Source organism: Propithecus coquereli, unplaced genomic scaffold (assembly GCF_000956105.1).
Source record: "Propithecus coquereli isolate 6110/MARCELLA unplaced genomic scaffold, Pcoq_1.0 Scaffold162, whole genome shotgun sequence".
Classification (NCBI taxonomy): Eukaryota; Metazoa; Chordata; class Mammalia; order Primates; family Indriidae; genus Propithecus; species Propithecus coquereli.
The window spans coordinates 97537-116621 of record NW_012140747.1 but is presented as its reverse complement, the minus strand read 5'-3'; the positions used below and the strand labels follow the sequence as shown (position 1 = coordinate 116621).

General features: G+C 33.4%; 1 protein-coding gene across 1 annotated transcript in view; it reads right to left on the bottom strand.

The window, feature by feature from the left end:
• Positions 1-19085, bottom strand: part of FIP1L1 (factor interacting with PAPOLA and CPSF1) — a 72009-nt gene that overhangs the window by 25516 nt on the left and 27408 nt on the right. The window contains exons 11-13 of the mRNA XM_012641087.1: positions 18665-18772; positions 9582-9675; positions 7333-7489 (exon numbers count right to left, since the gene is read on the bottom strand). Of these exons, the coding sequence (XP_012496541.1) occupies positions 7333-7489; positions 9582-9675; positions 18665-18772 (359 nt within the window). The remainder of the gene's footprint in view (positions 1-7332; positions 7490-9581; positions 9676-18664; positions 18773-19085) is intronic.

Here is a 19085-nt window from a genome sequence, read left to right as displayed (position 1 = left end):
CATTTTTAAACATCCTGAAACATAAGAGATCCATAGGTTTCAGACTGCCACAAGAGTCTGTGGTATAGAAAATGTGAAGAATCCCCACCTTAGTTCAAATGCCCCCCAGCCCCTCCCAACATGTGTATATATGTGACATAAAGGAATAGCAGAAATGACACAATTTTATATTAACTATAAAATGAACAAACTATTTTATCTTTATTATGACATCTTAATCCTCTAATATATGCAACCTAAAGCTTATAGAAAATAAAAAAGTCTTAGACAAATTAAAGTTATTTTTGATAGAAATATATTTTTATAAAGAATTTGTAAAGGAGTTGATCTCTACCAGCTCACATATAATCACAAAATGATTGGAAGCAGTGCAAATAGAAGGCAGATGTTAAACTATAATTAGATTCTACAAAATGCCATGTCAATGGTGTATTAAAATTATAACTATTATAAGGGGAGCTTCCATGGGTGAAAAAGACATTCAAAAATTAATGTCCTAAGGAAGCTTTTAAGCTCTGTTAAATTTACATTTAAATTAATTTGAATTGTGCCAGAAAATACTATTTATTACAGATAATTAGCATTATTCCCTATCTTGAGTTTACTGAAAACACCGATAGGCAGTTTTTGTTTTTAAGAGACAGGGTCTCACTCTGTCACCCAGGCTGGAATGCAGTGGTGCAGTCATAGCTCTCTGCAACCTTGAACTCCTGGGCTCAGGCGATCTTCCCATCTCAGCCTCCCAGTAGCTGGACCACAGGTGCAAGCAACCATGCCCAGCTAATTTTTTAATTTTTTGTAGAGACGGGGGACTCGCTATGTTACCCTGGCTGGTCTAGAAATGCTGGGCTCAATAGTCATCCCACCTCAGCTTCCCAAAGTGCTAGGATTAAGGTGTGAGCCACCACACCCAGCCTGTTTGTTGTTGTTGTTGTTGTTGTTGTTGTTAATACAGAAAAACACAAGAGAATGAGTACAGCTCTCAAAAACTTCAAGAAATGTACTTCCGGAAAATGCTTACATTTCTGGCAAATAGGGCCAGTTAATATGAGGTAACCTGTTGGGTAAGACTAAAAATCCATGGCACTATAAAATCAGCTTAACAAATGTTACATTCATAAAATAGCTTCTCAATTAAAGGGATAAAACTATACTTCCTCAAGGGTACTGATGACATTCATCCAATATAGGCCAAGGTTCTGCCAAAGCAACAGTTCTCAAAGTTTTGTCCAGGGATTCCTGGGGGTCCCTGAGACCCTTCTATGGAATCTTCAAGGTTAAAACTACTTTCATAAAATACTAAGATGTTATTTGCCTTTTTCATGCTCATTTTCTTACGAAGTGTACTGTGAAGTTTTCCAGAGTCTGCATGACATGTGATATCACAATAGATTTAATGCAGAAACAAACAGGAGAACCCAGCTTTTTTCTATTAAGCCACATAGTAAAGAGATTTACAAAAGTGTACAACAAAGCCACTTCTCAGGAAATTTTTTTTGTTTAAAAAAACAGTTATTGGCTGGGCGCGGTGGCTCATGCCTGTAATCCTAGCACTCTGGGAGGCCGAGGTGGACGGATTGTTTGAGCTCAGGAGTTCGAGACAAGCCTGAGCAAGAGCGAGACCCCATCTCTACTAAAAATAGAAAGAAATTAATTGGACAACTAAAAATATATAGAAAAAATTAGCCAGGCATGCTAGTGCATGCCTGTAGTCCCAGCTACTCAGGAGGCTGAGGCAGGAGGATCACTTGAGCCCAGGAGTTTGAGGTTGCTGTGAGCTAGGCTGCCGCCACGGCAATTTAGCCCAGGCAACACAGTGAGACTCTGTCTCAAAAAAAAAAAAAAAAAAACCAGTTATTTTTCACAAATAATTTTGTATATTAACATGTAATGAGTTTATTATGAGTTTATGTATGAGTTTAAATAAATATTTTCTCAGTTTCAATTTCTAAATACAAAAAATTAGGTAGATATAACACACATAAACAGAAGCTCTTTGGGGTCTACGGTAATTTTTATGAGTTTTTAAAGAAGATACAGAAGTCTGTAACCAAACAGTTTGAGAGCTACTATGCTAAAGAACCAGATTGCTAACAGAAAAATAATCTAATGAGAATGCAGGCCTCAGAGGAAATGGAGAAAGACCCCAGGTGTGAACAGCTCACCACCCCTTCCACCACTCCCATGTATCATCTCTAATCCAAAATCAAGATATTTAAGAAACAACAAGACTTCTGAATTCATACAATTAGTAGTATTAGATAACTGATCTATATGACAGTAGTAAGATATTGATCTATATGACAATAGTCTTTTAGGAAGGAATCTACTCCTTTCCTAAAAGAATCTTATACCTTTGATATCTGATAACAGCCAAACACTACAGTCAACTTCAAAAGCAGAGATGCCTTGTTTGTGGTTGAGAATAGCTGGGCTACATATTAGTAAAGCAAAGAACCTTCAACTTAGTAGAATTCTACTACTGGGATAGATTTCAATTGCTCCCAAGACCTACAGAACCAGTCATATGAGAATATAGTTAATGCAACAAGAAATGAGTCAAACTTAACTTGCCTTCTATCCTTTAATAAAGTCCATTATAAAAAATGAAGATAAAATATGATTATACTAAAGTTAATTAACATTTAAAAACCTAAATTAAAAGCCTACCATAAAGTTAGTTCACAATCATTAATTAAATTCTATTATTTCAGAAACAAAGTAAGTCAAACACAGACAAATATATGATTCCACTGATACAAGGTAAGTAAAATAAGTAAATTCATAGAGACTGAAAGTAGAACAGAGGTTAACAGGGACCGGCAGGAGGGGGAAAGGAGTTGATGTTTAATGGGTACAGAGTTTTTGTTGGGGATGATGAAAAAGCTTTAGGTATAGATCATGGTGATGGTTACACAACGTTGTGAATGTATTTAATGCCAATGAATTGAACACTTATAAATGGTTAAAATGATAAATATTATGTATATTTTACCACAATAAACAGGCAAACACAAAATCACCTGCCCTATAACATCCTTCCAATTTTACAATTTTTTTTCCAATAACCAAGTATTTCAAAACTGACTTATTCAGTTAAACATAGACTTCCTAACACAAATCAGGCAAATAGTAAAACCTTAACTGGATTTTTTAAACAAAAATCTGATTCCTGCTCTTTACGATCTCCCTAACTTCCCCACCCATAAATATATATGCATATACTTTGACATCCAGGAACTGCTTTAAAAAAAACAAAACCTTCTCAGATATGTTACTGTGGTAAATACACATAACATAGTTTTCCTGCAGTAGATACTGATTCATTTCAACATAGTTAATAAAGAAAATAGACTTTCAAGAAAAACTACCTGGGTTAGAATTCTGGTTCTGCTATTTTCTAGCTATTACCTGAATTCCTTAAATCTAGGTTTCTTCATCTATAAAACCTGAATATCTACTTCAGATGATGTTCAGGAATCAGGTGAGTTAATATATGGGATGTGCTCAGAACAGTACTTTCTTTCGAAAGTAAGCATTCAGTAAGCATTAGCTATTCTACTATTACTCAGAAGCAGCATGAAACCACACTAATATATTTCTGAAAAAACTTAACAGAAATTATTTTCTGGTTCACTAGAAAATGAAAATAACAGATTTTCTAAAAATTATCGAAGACCTTAATCAACCGATATATGTTTTCAAGCTACCGTGCATATGGCTGTAAAAGGAACCACATTAAATAATTTTGCACTCCCAGAGATACACTCCATTTTTGTTGTACTCTAACAAAAATTTATTATGGCCAGAAATTCTTTGTCCTCTCTGTGTTACTAAATAAGGTTTCACATATATTTGTAGATGTGTGTTTGAGGGGGAGAGGAAACAATACATCTATCCTCTTCTGTCAATTACTTGACAGTAAAATCCTTTGGATGGGAGCTGTCTCTACCATCTCATAATTGTCAAGGAGTAAACTACCTACTTATGCAATGAGCCTTTCTGTAAACCTCCAAGAAGAGTTGACCACAAAGTTCATCATCCAAACCAGAGCGTTTCTAAGGATGAATAATAATAATTATGCTGGCATAAAAGATACAAAATAGGACTGTTCGAGGCAAATCTGGATTTATGGTCACCCTATTTTTTTTAAAAAAAACTGCTAGCATCCTAAAACACAGGAATAATACATCACCACTGTATTTGTTTTGTCATACTTAGGACTTTAGTTTTAAAAACTTATGTTAACAAAAGCAACATTAGAGTACATTTAAATCAATTCTTTAAAACATATTTTTTCCTTTTCCGTTCAGTATTTCTAAAGAAAGCAGAAAAGAAAACTCAAGGTTTTCTCTAAGACAAAGGGAATACCTTTTAAGGCAATACTTAAAAAGACTCCTGAGTCACAGCTTTCTTTCATCAGCTTCTTGTGACTCTTAAGGGGATTTAAATTATAACACTATAGAACATAGTCTAACCATGCGCTTCTGAGGTAAATGGTAACTGAAAATTGTCTTTAACCAGGGTGTGCATTCAGCCGGTATATATCTATGCAGCCACACTGTTGTTTAGAGCCAGTGCCCATTCTAATTATATCAACTGTCAATCTGAAAGTCACCTCTGGTGTTTTTATTTTATATATGTGTATATATGCATATATATATGTGTGTGTGTATATTTCACTCAATTAGGTAACATATTTAGAGAAAGCCAAGTATACATAAGACACTGTGACTATCATTGCAGGGAAACAACGATGGAAATACATAGCTTATATTCTCCCTAACGGCTCACAATCTAGTAAAAATAAGGGGTAATCCAGTCTCAACTTCCAAATATTTGGTTTTAATATGAATTGGTATCCCCCAGTACATAAGCCCCAGTTAGGGACTGCTAAAAGTAACATTAGAATTCATCTAAATCTGTATTCCTTAAATGCTGACAGCTTATGGAAATACAATCCAAGAATAAGCAAAAAAGGAAATCTAAATAGGTATAAAAATATGAAAAGCACATAGCTGAGAATTATCACTAGACAGAGTCAGCAACAGAAAAATAATCAGCAGCATTCTATAGCATAAAGCCAACAATAACCCAAACATTATTCGAAGATTTGTTATACTTATAAACAGAGGCTATATGGCAAAAAAGGGAGTAATTTTATCATTTTGCAAAAAAGTAAATTTCCAGATAATGCCACTGCCAGAGCTTCTGGATACTCTTATACCAGCCAAGTATTTATTTTTTCATCTTTAATTCAAACCACTTCTCTACTACTTAAATAAACAACTAGTATTGAACAAATGTTAGCTACCTGGGGATATATTATTAGCTAGTCAATGAGGAAATTCTTTCATTCCGTCATTTGCAATGACACGCCTGAACCTGGAGGACATTATGCTAAGTGAAATAAGCCAGACACAGAAAGACAAATACTGCGCAATCTCACTTATATGTGGAGTCTAAAGAAGCTGAACTCGTAGAAGTAGACAGTAAAATGGTGGTTACCAGGAGGCTGGGAGGTATGGGTGGAGAATGGGAGATGATGCTCCAGGGTACAAAGTTTAGGTTAGACACGAGGAATAAGTTTTAGAGATCTACTGTACAACATGACTAGTTAATAATAACTGTATACTTCAAAATTGCTAAAAGATTTTAAATGTTCTCACCACAAAAAACGATAAATATGTGAGGTGATGGATATGTTAACTAGCTTAATTTAATCATTCCACAAGGTGAACACAGATCACATCATCGCACTCTACCCCATAAATATATACAATTATTTGTCAATTAAAAATAAAATTTTTAAAAATTTAAAAAGAACAAAATTCTTTCAAATCACCTTTAGTACCTAGTAAAGTTTAAATAAGATTACAAAGCAATCTAGCATAAGGACTATTATCACAGACATTAATCATCTCTAGTCTCATTAATCAAATAAATTCAAAACTTAATTATTTCTACATTTTATCTCTTTTTCAGAGAATAAAGGACTCATTTAAGAATCACACTAATCCTCCTCATGAATCACATGAGTCCTCTTTCATTTGGTTAATATTCAGTATATTAACGACCGCAGAATCACAGGTCCAATCCGAACTTAGAGCTTGTGTTTAATTTAGTTGTAGCAACAAGAAATTCATTGACCTTTAGAAAGAACGCTGTGTGGAGTAAGGGCCTCTAACCTACTCCAGTCTTCTCTTTCTCAATTTTTGAGACAGTAGATTCTCTAAAGCCACAAGTCATTTTTCATAATATTTTTCTTATCCTTTTTGAGAGTAGAGGAGACAGTGGAAAGAAATTGAAGGTGTTGAGGATGAAGGACGGAGGCAGTAGCTGACATTTAGAGGCAAGGATGAATACGTTAGGAAGGACTATTCTAACCCTTTATTTGGCTCTGTACTCTGATTACAACTGGCACCTCAAAACAAAGACCGTTCTCTTCCAAATGCAAAGTGAGTGAGAGTATATGGCTCTCTAGTATAAACTGTTTTTGTTATTAGGAAGTAAATCCTAATACATGTCTCATAGGTATTCTGATTAAGACCAGCAGCTAATTTTTATGCCTTACTACTGGCATTCTCCCTATGAAAAACTAATTATAATCTCAATCATTCTTGTTAAGTTTCATAAAAATTTGGCTAAGATGGATAAATATTGAAAACTTATTGGGAATACAGTAACAAAGACCACTGGATGAAAGATTGAAAGTATAATAAAAATAAGATTTAGGGATTATTTGTGAATTTTTTTCTCTATTACCAAGGACCTGGTTTTTAATAAAATAAAAGTAGCTAAAAATACCATATACATTACTTTTCTGTCTTGTTTAAAAGAAGTAAATACCAGGTATTTACCCAATAGCAGTCTCCTAAAAGGAAACCAACATAAAAAAGAAAGATCAGACTGAAATTTTAATTGCAATCTCTTCAAAGGATATAATTTTTTTTTTCACCTATTCTAATTCTAAAGGTATCTTTAAAAATTTTTTCAAAATAAGTTAACATGTGGCTTATAATTGGATCTGGATTTATACATTTACTATTGGCGACTTTAGTTTGGGGATTACTATCATGTTTCTGGATCACAATTTCAGTATCTGTACATTCTCTATTTTAGAATATTTTCTCTTTGCTATATTGAAATAGCAAGACACATGTATCTGTTTCAGGATGAATCTGTTCAAGACTTACCATAATAGATATTATATCTATTACTTCTAATGCAATGCAATCAGTCAAGACATTATTTTACGGTATGTATTTTGTTAAATTCAAAGAAGAAACATGGGTTCTTTTTGCTTCAAAATCAAATGTCTTTACTATTTACCTGGTGGTGGAATCAGAGGTGGAGCAGTGCTGACAGACGGAGGAGGTGGAAGAAATGGAGGAGGTGGAAGGTGGGTGGGAGGAGCTCCTGGAGGGAAAAATGGAGGCGGTTTGCTAAAATTGTTGTCTACTTCAGTAGCGGATCTTTCAGAGAGGACCTAGAAGCAGAACATAGTTAATTAAAAAGATGAGTAAATGTTATTATCTAAGATTAATCTTAGTAAATTAATTTCATTTTATCTAAGAAACAAAGTAAAAGGTTGTTTAATTCATATACATATATTTTTTGGGAAGAGTAACAGTTCTATGTTTATATATATATATATATAGCTATATATACTCACATATATACACTCACATACATACTTTTTAAAATGTGCATATTCAAAGCCTAGGAAAAACAACTGGATCATTACCTAAAAAGATTCTTAATAAAAAGTAATTAGGTAATAAAAACATTCCAAACAGAAAACAAGTACTTTATATATAAAAGGTAACAAATAATCTTTGTCACCCAACCAAAGTTAAAGTATTCAAGTTAAGGCAATGTAATCATTAATCGTAGATACTAGCCTTAAGAAATTAACATGGCAGCAGGTCATTCACTTTACTAGGGCCTGTCACCACCAGGTTGCAAAGAGACTGTCAGGCATGCATCAACAGGTTGCAAGTAATAGGAAGCAATAAAAGTGAATGACTTTTTCGTATGACCCTTGTAAATTTAAGAACAAGGGTTTATGCTTGAAAAACAGTGTTTGCAAAATGCTTATCTGTGTGAACAGGTAAGGGACCAATACCATTAGAAACACTCCAAATCTACTGAAATAAAACAGCAAGCAAAGTGGCACCTAGAAATTTGGACTTTTCACGAGTTCCCTAAGTATGTGTGACAGGTTTGAGAAAAAGCAAAACCAGCCAGCATAAATGTTGTGTATGTAATTTATACTTCTCAAAATCCTTGTTGACTAAAGTGTATCATTTTACAGTCCCTCATTTCATTAACTCTTCCTACAGTTAAGTATAGTCATTTTTGTAAGGTTTATGCTGATAAGCTATTTCTTAAAGTAGAGAACAATTATTTTAAGAAATCGTGACATTTTAATGGTGAAGGGAAAGAAAAAGAGAATTATCTTCCATTTTAGAAATGATTTGTCTTTAAAGATGCTGAAAAGAACATCTTACATTAATAATTTACTGAAGGTAAGAATTAAAACACCTTGGACATTTTTAAAGTACTCAGAAAAAGGGAATGAATAAAGTATAGTCAAGCTGAGTAGTTGGAAGTCACAGTTTTACTAAAGTTCTAATTATCCAGCTTACTCATAACTCATCTCCCTTCATTTTTTTTTTGACTTGAAAACAAAGGACCTCTACACACCCCTAGAAATGTCACACTAAATAAATTATGGTATATCCGTACAATAAAGCTATCATGAAGAGATTTTAAATCTTAGTTTTAAAAATAATATAAAAAACAGCAAATTATAATTTTAGATTAAAAAATACACAAAAACATAACAGTATCCCAATTTTGCTTAGTAATAAGGAAGGGATATACCAGAACGTTAAGAGGGGTTATCTCTAGGCGGTAGAATCATCGGTGATCTTTTTCCTCTTTAAACTTTTCTCATATTCCAATTTTTTGTTCAATGAACATATATTCAGGTTGAGCATCCCTAATCCAAAAATCTGAAGTCCGAAATGCTACAAAATCCAAAACTTTTGAGCACCAAAATTCTATCACAAGTGGAAAATTCCACACCTGACTTCCTATGTGATGGGTGGTCACAGTCAAAATGCAGGTCCACAACATAGTTTATTCAGGGTCCCCAAGGGAAAAATATTTTAATAAATTAATAAATTATTATAACAAATTATTCATGAAACAAATTTCATGTTTAGACTTGGGTCCCATCACCAAGATATCTCATTATGTATATGGAAATATTCCAAAATTCAAAAAATTCCAAAATTTGAAACATATCTGGTCCCAAGCATTTTTGATAAGGGATATTCAACCTGTATTATATTTATAACAAGGAAAATGAAAAACCTTCCTACAAAAGATCCAGAGATTATAAATTCTACATAGAAAATGCCTTTGTATAAATATAAGGATGACTGGTTCCACCTTTTAAATCTCTCTGTAGCACCTAAAACACAGCATAACACTACGAATGTTTATTAATTAAATTAGAACTCAGAAACAATCTTCCAGTTAAAACAACTGTTTATTTTTTAATACTAAACCTGTATATTGCTGTTCTCATTTGCTCGTCGCCTTCCTTCTACTCGGCTGATAGTTATAGTCTGACCAATAACATCAATTGCTCCAGGTAATCTCCTGTAACATAAAGATTGAATCAATTCAGTTTCACCTAATTAGGTGTTTGAAAACTAATAAAAATATTAAGAAGAAATGAATGCAATGTATATTAAAATAGAATCAGTTCACAACAGACTTCCAATGAGTTGGAAACTCACGACTTTGTACTGTTTTATTAATAAGCTAGAACCAACACACCCAACAATGATCATAATGCTACATTTTAGGTAGCTTTTCTTCTAAATGTACTGTTTTTTAATAGTCTCCAACTGAATTATCTTTGTGAAATTGAATTAGATAGCAAATGCTCGACAAATGGAAATAAAATTTCTTGGACACTATAATTGTGACACATAATTCTATTATAGAAACTTAAAAAATTCTACAAAAAGGCTCGAAAAGAAATAATGCTTGTTTTCACACACAGGATATTCTTCTTAGTGATATATTACAAGCATTAAAAAACATAAAAAGGGAACCAGCTTTCCATTTCTGATAACTTACCTTTAGATAGAAAAATTCAAATATTTAAATACTTGCCCTACTTCCAATACGAGGATATGGAAGAATACTCTACCACAAAACAATGTGGCAAATTTAATAGGAAAACCTAGTAAGCTATATTTTAAAAAATTAAAATAACAGTAAAAGCTATTGTGTAGCTGAAGAAGGACTTTATAAAAGTATATATGCCTAACAAAATACAAAAGTCACTTGCAGAAATAGGCAATGAAAAGTGGATGTAAGTTAGGTGAATTTCTCTTCATTTATATGTCAGGTTTGAAGAACACTTCTGTATTTAAAACTTTACAGAACTAAAACATGGATCCTTCCAGCCACCAGGTTAGGTTCCTAAAAATGACTAATAACAGCAGCTACCATTTGTTGAATGCCTAATCTGTTACACACAAACCTCACAAAAACTCTCAACTTAAAAATTACTGTATACTTGTGTTAGAGATAACAAAGCCAAGGTCCAGAGTGAAGTCGTTGACCTAAGAAATAATTAAATGGCAAAACTAACTTTCAAACCTGAGTCTTTCCAAGTCTACAGACCCCTTCCCATTAGGTATGCTTCCTTCTAGCAATTCTCCTTTGAGAAATTTAAGAACTTTCTAGAAACCATGAGTTAGTGAAAGTTTGTCTCAATTGGACCTTGAAACACTCCACAAATAATTTTATGCTCACAAAAATAAAGACAGCCCTACAAAAAGAACATAATGACATCTGAAATGTCTTCAAGAACATAGTCAATTTCCATTTACCATCTCTTACCCACTTAAGACTTCCTTTCTCTATAATTTCAGTAAAAAAAAAAAAAAATACTCAAGCCTTTCTAATTTATCTATCTATCCATCCATCCATCCTATTTTTAGTAGAAAAAGGGTTTTGCTCTTACTCAGGCTGGTCTCGAACTCCTGACCCCAAGCAATCCTCCCGCCTCAGCCTCCCAGAGTGCTAAGATTACAGGCGTGAGCCACCACGCCCGGCCTTAAGCCTTTCTAATTTCATGCCTAGATCACTGACCTCTGAGATTCCCCCATGACCCCCAAGACCAAGAGTGATTTCACTAACTTATATCCTCCAATACAGTTGGGGAAATATTCTAACATTTACACATTAGAAAAATCCAAATAACTCTAATATAAAACGAACATTTCTCCAATTTCTTCTCTAAAACTTAAAATAATTACAAAGCTACACCCACCATAACTTTGTATCAAAGCACATGCCATCAGCCCTCTGATACACATACATCTCAGATTCCAACATCCTACCATATCACATACACAGGTATGTATTCTGAGGGCAGGATCTTCCTCACCATTGACTGCTACCAAGACTTCATTGTCAACAGCTTTACCTCTACTGTACTAATTTCCTTTCCTACTCTTTTCTATTCCCTATCACTGGAGTAGCCCCTCTCCACTTTTAAATTTATTCCCATCAAGAATAAATTCTCCCACATTTGTTTGGATTTGAAATTTACATTGCAAATGCTCCAAATTGTTAAAAGTAGTAAAAATTAAACCTACATATAAGACTCTAACTTTTCTGTTAAGGGGAAAGACTTCTACAATCTGTCTTTTACCATTTGTTTCTCAGGACTTCTGGGTTCCAAAAATTCTTGGACATATAGGAGCATTCATCTCTTAAGGTTTATATTAAATATGGTCAAAGAAGTCTAAGTAGTTTTTTCCAGATTTAAATGGATTATTTAATCACTAAAGATTCAAAACAGCAACCACTATGTTTCTAAAAACATAAAACTGAGAAATCAGCCTTAAGAATTGTATACCCCTAGAGGGAGTTCAGAAAATTGCAATTCCTACATTTTAATAACACCTTTTCCAGGTATTTTTACCATATAAACTTATTTACCTTAATCAGAAATGTGACATTTACCATTTTGCTCAGAAATGCTTCATGACAGATACATAGTATGTACCAAAGTAACAAAAAGCACGTAATATTTAACACTGACAAATAATTTAAAACTCCAATATTATTCTGATGTCACATTATGGAAAAATATTGAACCATATTATTCCAAGAAAGTTCTTGATGGAACTTGTTACCAAAGTAACTTAAAAAGCATGTACTATTTAATACTGACAAATAATTTAAAACTCCAATATTATTCTGATGCCACATTATGGAAAAATATTGAACCATATTATTCCATGAAAGTTCTTGATGGACAGCTTTTTATTTCATTGCATAAAAAGATTTAGTAGAGTTTCACTGTGAGGAAATCTACTGTAATTTATATTTCCACATAGCACAGGTTTAACTGGGCCTACAAACTTGTTCAATACGGTACTAATGCTAATGCTATCATAATTCTCTTCTCCATGCTGAACTCAATCATCTAGTAAAAAGCTGAGAAAGTCAGAAACTAACCAAACTGATATTTGAGTTAATCTACAGTTTAAATAGGCAAGTGAATGTTCACGAGAGCCTCAACTTTCCCTCTTGGCACAGATGAATATAAAAACATCTCTGAAATTATAATAGAATTAAATTTAAAATGTCACATTTTGATGATTCTGATGTCCCAGACGGTGTGAGGGCTGCTTGCAGACATGCAACGAAAGTATTTAAATGATAAATCAGGGCCAAGGGAAGATAGCCAAAAGGTTAGCTGCTAACCCTTGGCCATAAATTTATGTCTGAGCTGCTTTTTCTCAGCAGCCAAAGCAAAGGACATGATTCATAACAAAAGTCTTTAATGTGCATAAGATAAAAACAAAGCATTACCTCTGAAGATTGCTGTTCCTGGTAAAAATAATAGCATTTATTGAGCACCTGCTGTGTACTAGGTAAGCACTGTTCTAAGTACTTTATATATATTTACTGCTCATAATAATCCTATCAGGTAGCAACTATTATTATTGCCATTTTACAGATAAGAATAAAGAGAAAAAATTTCTCCTTTCAGTCCACTTTAAAACAAATATAATGAAATACAGTAGTTTTTAAGCTTTACTGATCACAAAACACAGTGAGAAATATAATTTGCATAGCAATTCAGTATACACGCATTACATAAAAATTAAAAGGTTCATGAAATACTATAAAGAAAAAAGTGTAACATTAAAATCAAATATGATTTTATTAATATTTAAATACAACATAGAAAAAAAGCAAAATAATACAAAATCAAGAAATATTGGTTGAGACCACTAAATTGATTTTATAACCCACTAATGGATTGCCACCTTATGCTTTCAAAAACACCGAAATAAAGATAAAATCTCCAATATCGCTACAATAAAAACAAAAGTGAATTTCACAGAGCTGTTTCTCAAAATGTTCAATGCTGAGTGAAGCATAACAATGTTCAATTCAATAAAAGCAATTTAATCAGGGGAAGCAAAACAATGTGGTCTGAGTATTTAGCCCTCTTCATGGTCAGATTTGATCTATGGATCATATTGTGCTTTTTACACCAAGAGTTCAAGTCTTTAACTAGCATACAATAGTTCTCTAAAGAGGGAGGTGCCTGAACCTAAATACATACATGTGTATACATGTAATTTTCAAACAAGAGTCCACAGTTTCTAGCCAATTTTCAAATGGGTTATTGGTTCAAAGAAAGTTCAGAACCACTATTCTAAAAGAATGGATGAATCACATATCTTTGTGGAAGTCTAAGAGCTTCTAATAAGAATTGGGCAGCAGACAGTAGTACAAAGGTTTATTCTCTAGGGAAAGAACCTAGAATGTGGCTAGTTCATAATTCCAAGTTAGAGACAGAGGCACTTGGTATGATGTCTAATTCAGGTCATATACCTAAATAGATGGCTGCAAACAGTTCTGCATGGAAACTGGTATAATATCTTTTAAACTACTTTAGGAAAAAGATTGAGCCTTGAAAGACATACAGGATGGATTTAAACATAGGATGGGAAGGTAGGACATGGCAGATGGAGGGAAGAGCATGAGCAAAGAGAAAGGACGTGGGAAAATATGTGTGGGATTTCTAATCTAACTTGCTTGCAACAGAAACATGATCCACCTTTGATAGCGGTTACCACCCAAAGATTTTCAAAGCAGCAGAGAATATAAATGAGACTCACATAAAGGAAAGGACTGTGTGAGGCTGTAAAATGCCATGCAAATAATCAGTTCCCATTATAGCTAAATCTGTCATTTTACTTCAAAACCCAAGGTGCCCGGCTAGCATTGGATTTTAATCTTTATGCCAACCAAGAATCAAGTCTTCAAATCAGTGGTCCTTAACCTTGCCTGTACATCAGAATCATCTGGGAAGCTTTTGAGAACAGTGATGCCCACAGTGCACACCAGACTATTTAAATCAGCATCTCTAGGGCCTAAGCATCAATGCTTTTTTTAAGCTTCCCACATAATTACAATATATAGCCAAAGTTGAGGACTACAATTTAAAGTAGCTGATAATAATTAATATTTAACTCTCTGTATTACCCAATAAATACAAAGTCATACCCATCAAGGTCTAGTAATTAAGGTATAGCTAGCATTTGTTACATATTTTTATACTGATCTTTCAGTTTTATAGACTGACATGTATTGCCTCTAAACCTGTGTGTTTTGCTTTCACAAGCACAAGAATAATTTTCTCCATAGTGCACACACAATTTATAAAGAAAATTTAATATATTCTAACGTTTAGGTGAAGATTAATGAAAAACCCTGTCCAGAAAGATTACATACGACCAAAATAAAAATCACAGCATTTAAAATGTTGTCTTCAGGACATAATAATTTATTTTGCAGACTGATAAAGCCTGTGACAAAAGCAGAGATCCAAGGGAAACTAACACTGGGTGTGCCTGACCTTATCTCCGGAGCCCTGCAACAGGTGCTTTCACAAACCGAGAAGTTATTTAATTCTTACAAGAACGTTTCTAGTAAGGTGTGAGTTCAATTAGTTTCATTCCCACGGATGTGGAAAGAGGCTCTTCTGCATAGTACAGTGGCAGTGCCAGGATTCAGGCTCAGTCTAACCACTCCAAATCCCTTCCCTTCTTCCATGCTAAGTATTTTCCATACTTATTTTTCTGGTACCAGAATTTTTAAAATGTTACTTTTTAGCTCTATTTAAAACAAAACAAAACTTTGAATGCTTAAAGGTGAAATGTGCTCCAATTGACTCACGGGAAGACATAAATGTGTTCAATTAGTGTAGTCGAGTTTGGTCACTTTTGTACAGTGTTTGGAACAAAGCCTTACCTGCCAAATTTATGCTTAATTTCATGCTTTTAAATGTATCATTGATAGGAAAAGACATAGCTCTACAGGAAACTAAATAAAAGCCCTGATATGTATATGTCTAAGCACGTAAAATCTTACGAACTACACACTACAGTAACAATGCATTCAGAAGTGTTCAAATAGCACAAGGTACAAGTATATCTTTTCAGTATGTTATCTCACCAAGACATAAAAGTAGGTAATTCAAGAACAGATGAAAAGATAATTCTTAGATATAGTGTTCATTTAACATCCAGTTTTATTACAGGCTTTGTGTTTGTCTATTATAAGAAATACAAGCAGGTTTAAATGTATTAGTGATTCAAGACTGAAAAGTTATTTTTACTATTCCTCATTCAAGAGTATGAATCAGTTAAAAAGCATTCTGAAATTGGGATGTAAACGTAAGAACAACTGAGCTTGAAACTTAAGTTCTACGAGGAGCAGAACTTGGTATTAAAAAATGAAACAATACAGAAATAAACTGCACATTAGGATAACTTCATAGCAATCATCCATATTGCCAACTTCAGTTTTTTGCATTCACTAAAACTGATTCATTCTTCTTACTAATTGGCTTTACATGAGTTACAAATTCAAAGTTATAAAGCAAACTCACACCAATAAAATGCCATCGTTATACACAAGAGTTAGCTTGAAAAATACTGTTAAGTTTGAAAAACACTATATTATACAAATTAAGAGTAACGAGCATGAGGTAAGAAGTCCAAATTTTCAAACAGAGTAACTTATGAAAAGGATCTCAACCATTGTTTACTTGCTCTTTACAAACAGATTTAAGCAATGCCTCGAACAAACTCCACACTTGTCAGTTACATGAAATACACCAGCTGGAATCTAGTTTTCTGTCTTATCCTATTTAAGTGTGTGTGTATATATATGCATGTACACACATATACACACTATCTAAAAAGAGAAAAAAGTATTTATTTTTGGAATTTTCAAAAACAGAAAACAGTGTCAAATTTCCTACTATACACATTCCCTAAGACTAGTCACAAAGTCAGAGTAGAGAGTTTTTTTGTTTCCAAAGCATCTTTTTTTGGGAGGAGGAGGAGGGAGTACAGGGGAAGTTCATACAAAGTAAGCACCGACTTGTATCACTTGCAGGTACGACAACCAGGATCTTCCCTATAAACCAGCCATCTTATGTCAAGAAATATTATATTAAAAAGTGTAATGGTTTATGTAAAAACTTCTAAGTTAAATAATTGATATGAAGAGAATTTCAGATGTTAAAACAATAAAGCAGAAGAAACAAATATAAAGTTTAAAATAACGTAACAAATTTTAAGTATTTCTATGCCTTTTCCTACAAAAGTCAACTTGCCTGAACTGCAGGTACTAAAAGGTAGAAAACCAGGTATTCTAGTCCTGGCTTTGCCTCTTAACTTTAGCTGCGAATTTGGGCAAATTCCCTAATTTCTCAGATTTCTTTTTCCATTGCAAACCAGGGACTAGTCAGAAAACAAAGAATTTCAAGACTGAAGAGGCCTTCCAGATTACGCAGTCTAGCCCCACCACGTTACAGATGTGGTAATGGAAGCTCAAAGACTTTGGGCAACTTCCCTTAATTCACACAAGTGGTTACTGACAAAACTAAACCTAAAACCCAAATCCAATACTAATGCCATGAAACAGCTTTAACATTCATTACCAATAGCAGCATGATAATGAATTTATAATTAAAGTTCTTATTGTCCAGTCCTTTTAGGGTCAGTAAATAGGCTATCCACATTGTTGACTGGGTTAAATATAAATCCAAGTGTTTCTTTATGCACTATAATAATCAAGTTAGTTATTATATAGAAACATTTGCAAAACTGTTAAGCTTTTGGGTTTCGCAAAAATGTCAAATATGAAAAGGTTCATACACTTCACACTTATCAGATTTAACTTTCCTTTATTTAAAATAACTCTTGAAATTTCTATTGGTTTCTCAAACAGAATTTGTGTTTAAAAAACAAAGATCAGTATCATATAACACATATAAAAAAAGTCAATAGATACTTTTAAAATAAGAGGCACTTTCATTCCTTAACCTGCTAAAGCAACACGTGCAACTGACACTATTCTAAGAACACTGATAATATATTTTTATCTGTTACTAGACTTATAGTTGAATAGTCTTACTTTGAGATGAATACCCACTTTTAAGAATGACTAAGCTTATTCTCTTCTAACAGGAAATGGTATGAAAGCAAATTGAATAGAAATTCTTATAATTCACGTAGAATATAAAGCTGAGACCCTACAGAAAAAGAAATCTAAGAAAATCAAATTTTGATAGCGTTTCCTCCCTTTGCTTTTCTTTTAGTCGTTACAATCAAAGGTATCTGATCATGATTTACATATTTTAAAGTTTTTAAGTAATTAAAAGCACATTAATATAGCATCAAGCTCCCAAGAAAAAAGCTTAAAATTCTGCAACAAAAGCAAAATGAAACTAACAAAATTAAACCTCATATACCATAATTATTTAAACCTCAAATGGTAAATCAGGAAGGAATCTTGGTCTATATTTCAAAGTCGGGCAACAAAGTATAATCTCCCAGATTGATCACTGTTGGCAATGTGCTTTCATACCCTAACGCAGTTGCTTCTCATAATATCCCTTAGGGATGACGTTATTATTCCCATATTTCAGGCTCAGAGAAATTGTAATATTTGCCCAATGTTGTAGCCGTATAAATATAAGATGTAGAACACAAACCAAGATTCTATGGAGGGGTAGATCATTAGTAAAAGCTTAACAACAATAAAGGAAATAGTACATCGAGGGATAGTTGGTGTATCTACTTAAAGAAACAGCAGGTTTACAAATTGTAGTTGGGGATAAGGATTGGACAAATTCAGTGGAGTCAAATTTTACAGGTCCTAAATACTGGCTCAGGTTAGATGTTATTCAGTAAGTAATGAAAACCACCTGGGGAATTTTTAACAGGCTATGGTATAAGAAAGAAGAATTAACCTGTAGCAAAGGGGAGAAAAAAACATGTACTGAGCACCCATTAGTGTGATTCAATACAATTTATGATTATACATTATAAAAGACCAGAAAGATGAGTGGCAAGATACATGCTAGGTCTTAATTCACAAGGTAACTAAAAAACTCTCAGCTGCACCATGAAAAAGCATAATCTGGGGGGTAAAAATATGGTACAAAATTTATTATCTTACTAATAAAACAAAACAACACTGATGATCTAAACATCAGGGAGTATCCAATGTTTAAAAATGGCCTTACCTTAGATCAGGTGATTCGGCCCTCCCATATCGATCCTGCCACTTCCCAACGCTTGAATTGGCTTTTCTGGAGGCCGTACTTGTCTGAGACTGAGAAGAGGTGCTGTTTCTGGTGAGATAAATTTTCTATGTTTTTTCTTACATATTGTTGTCTCTGACCCCCCTTGTTCTGCTTTTTTTTTTTTTTCCTTGACATGCTTTTTATAAAGTCCTTGAGCATGTTCCTATAGTATCATTCTCAAATCATAAAATACTGGCTGTGGTACTAAGACTACTAGTGGTATTTAAATATAGACGTGTTATCAACACTTTATTAACACCAGAATAGTTTTAGAAATATTTTTCAACATAGTATGATGTCAAAATGCAGATATGAGGCAAAAAACAAGGGTTTACATCAGGTTATAATACATTATCAAGAA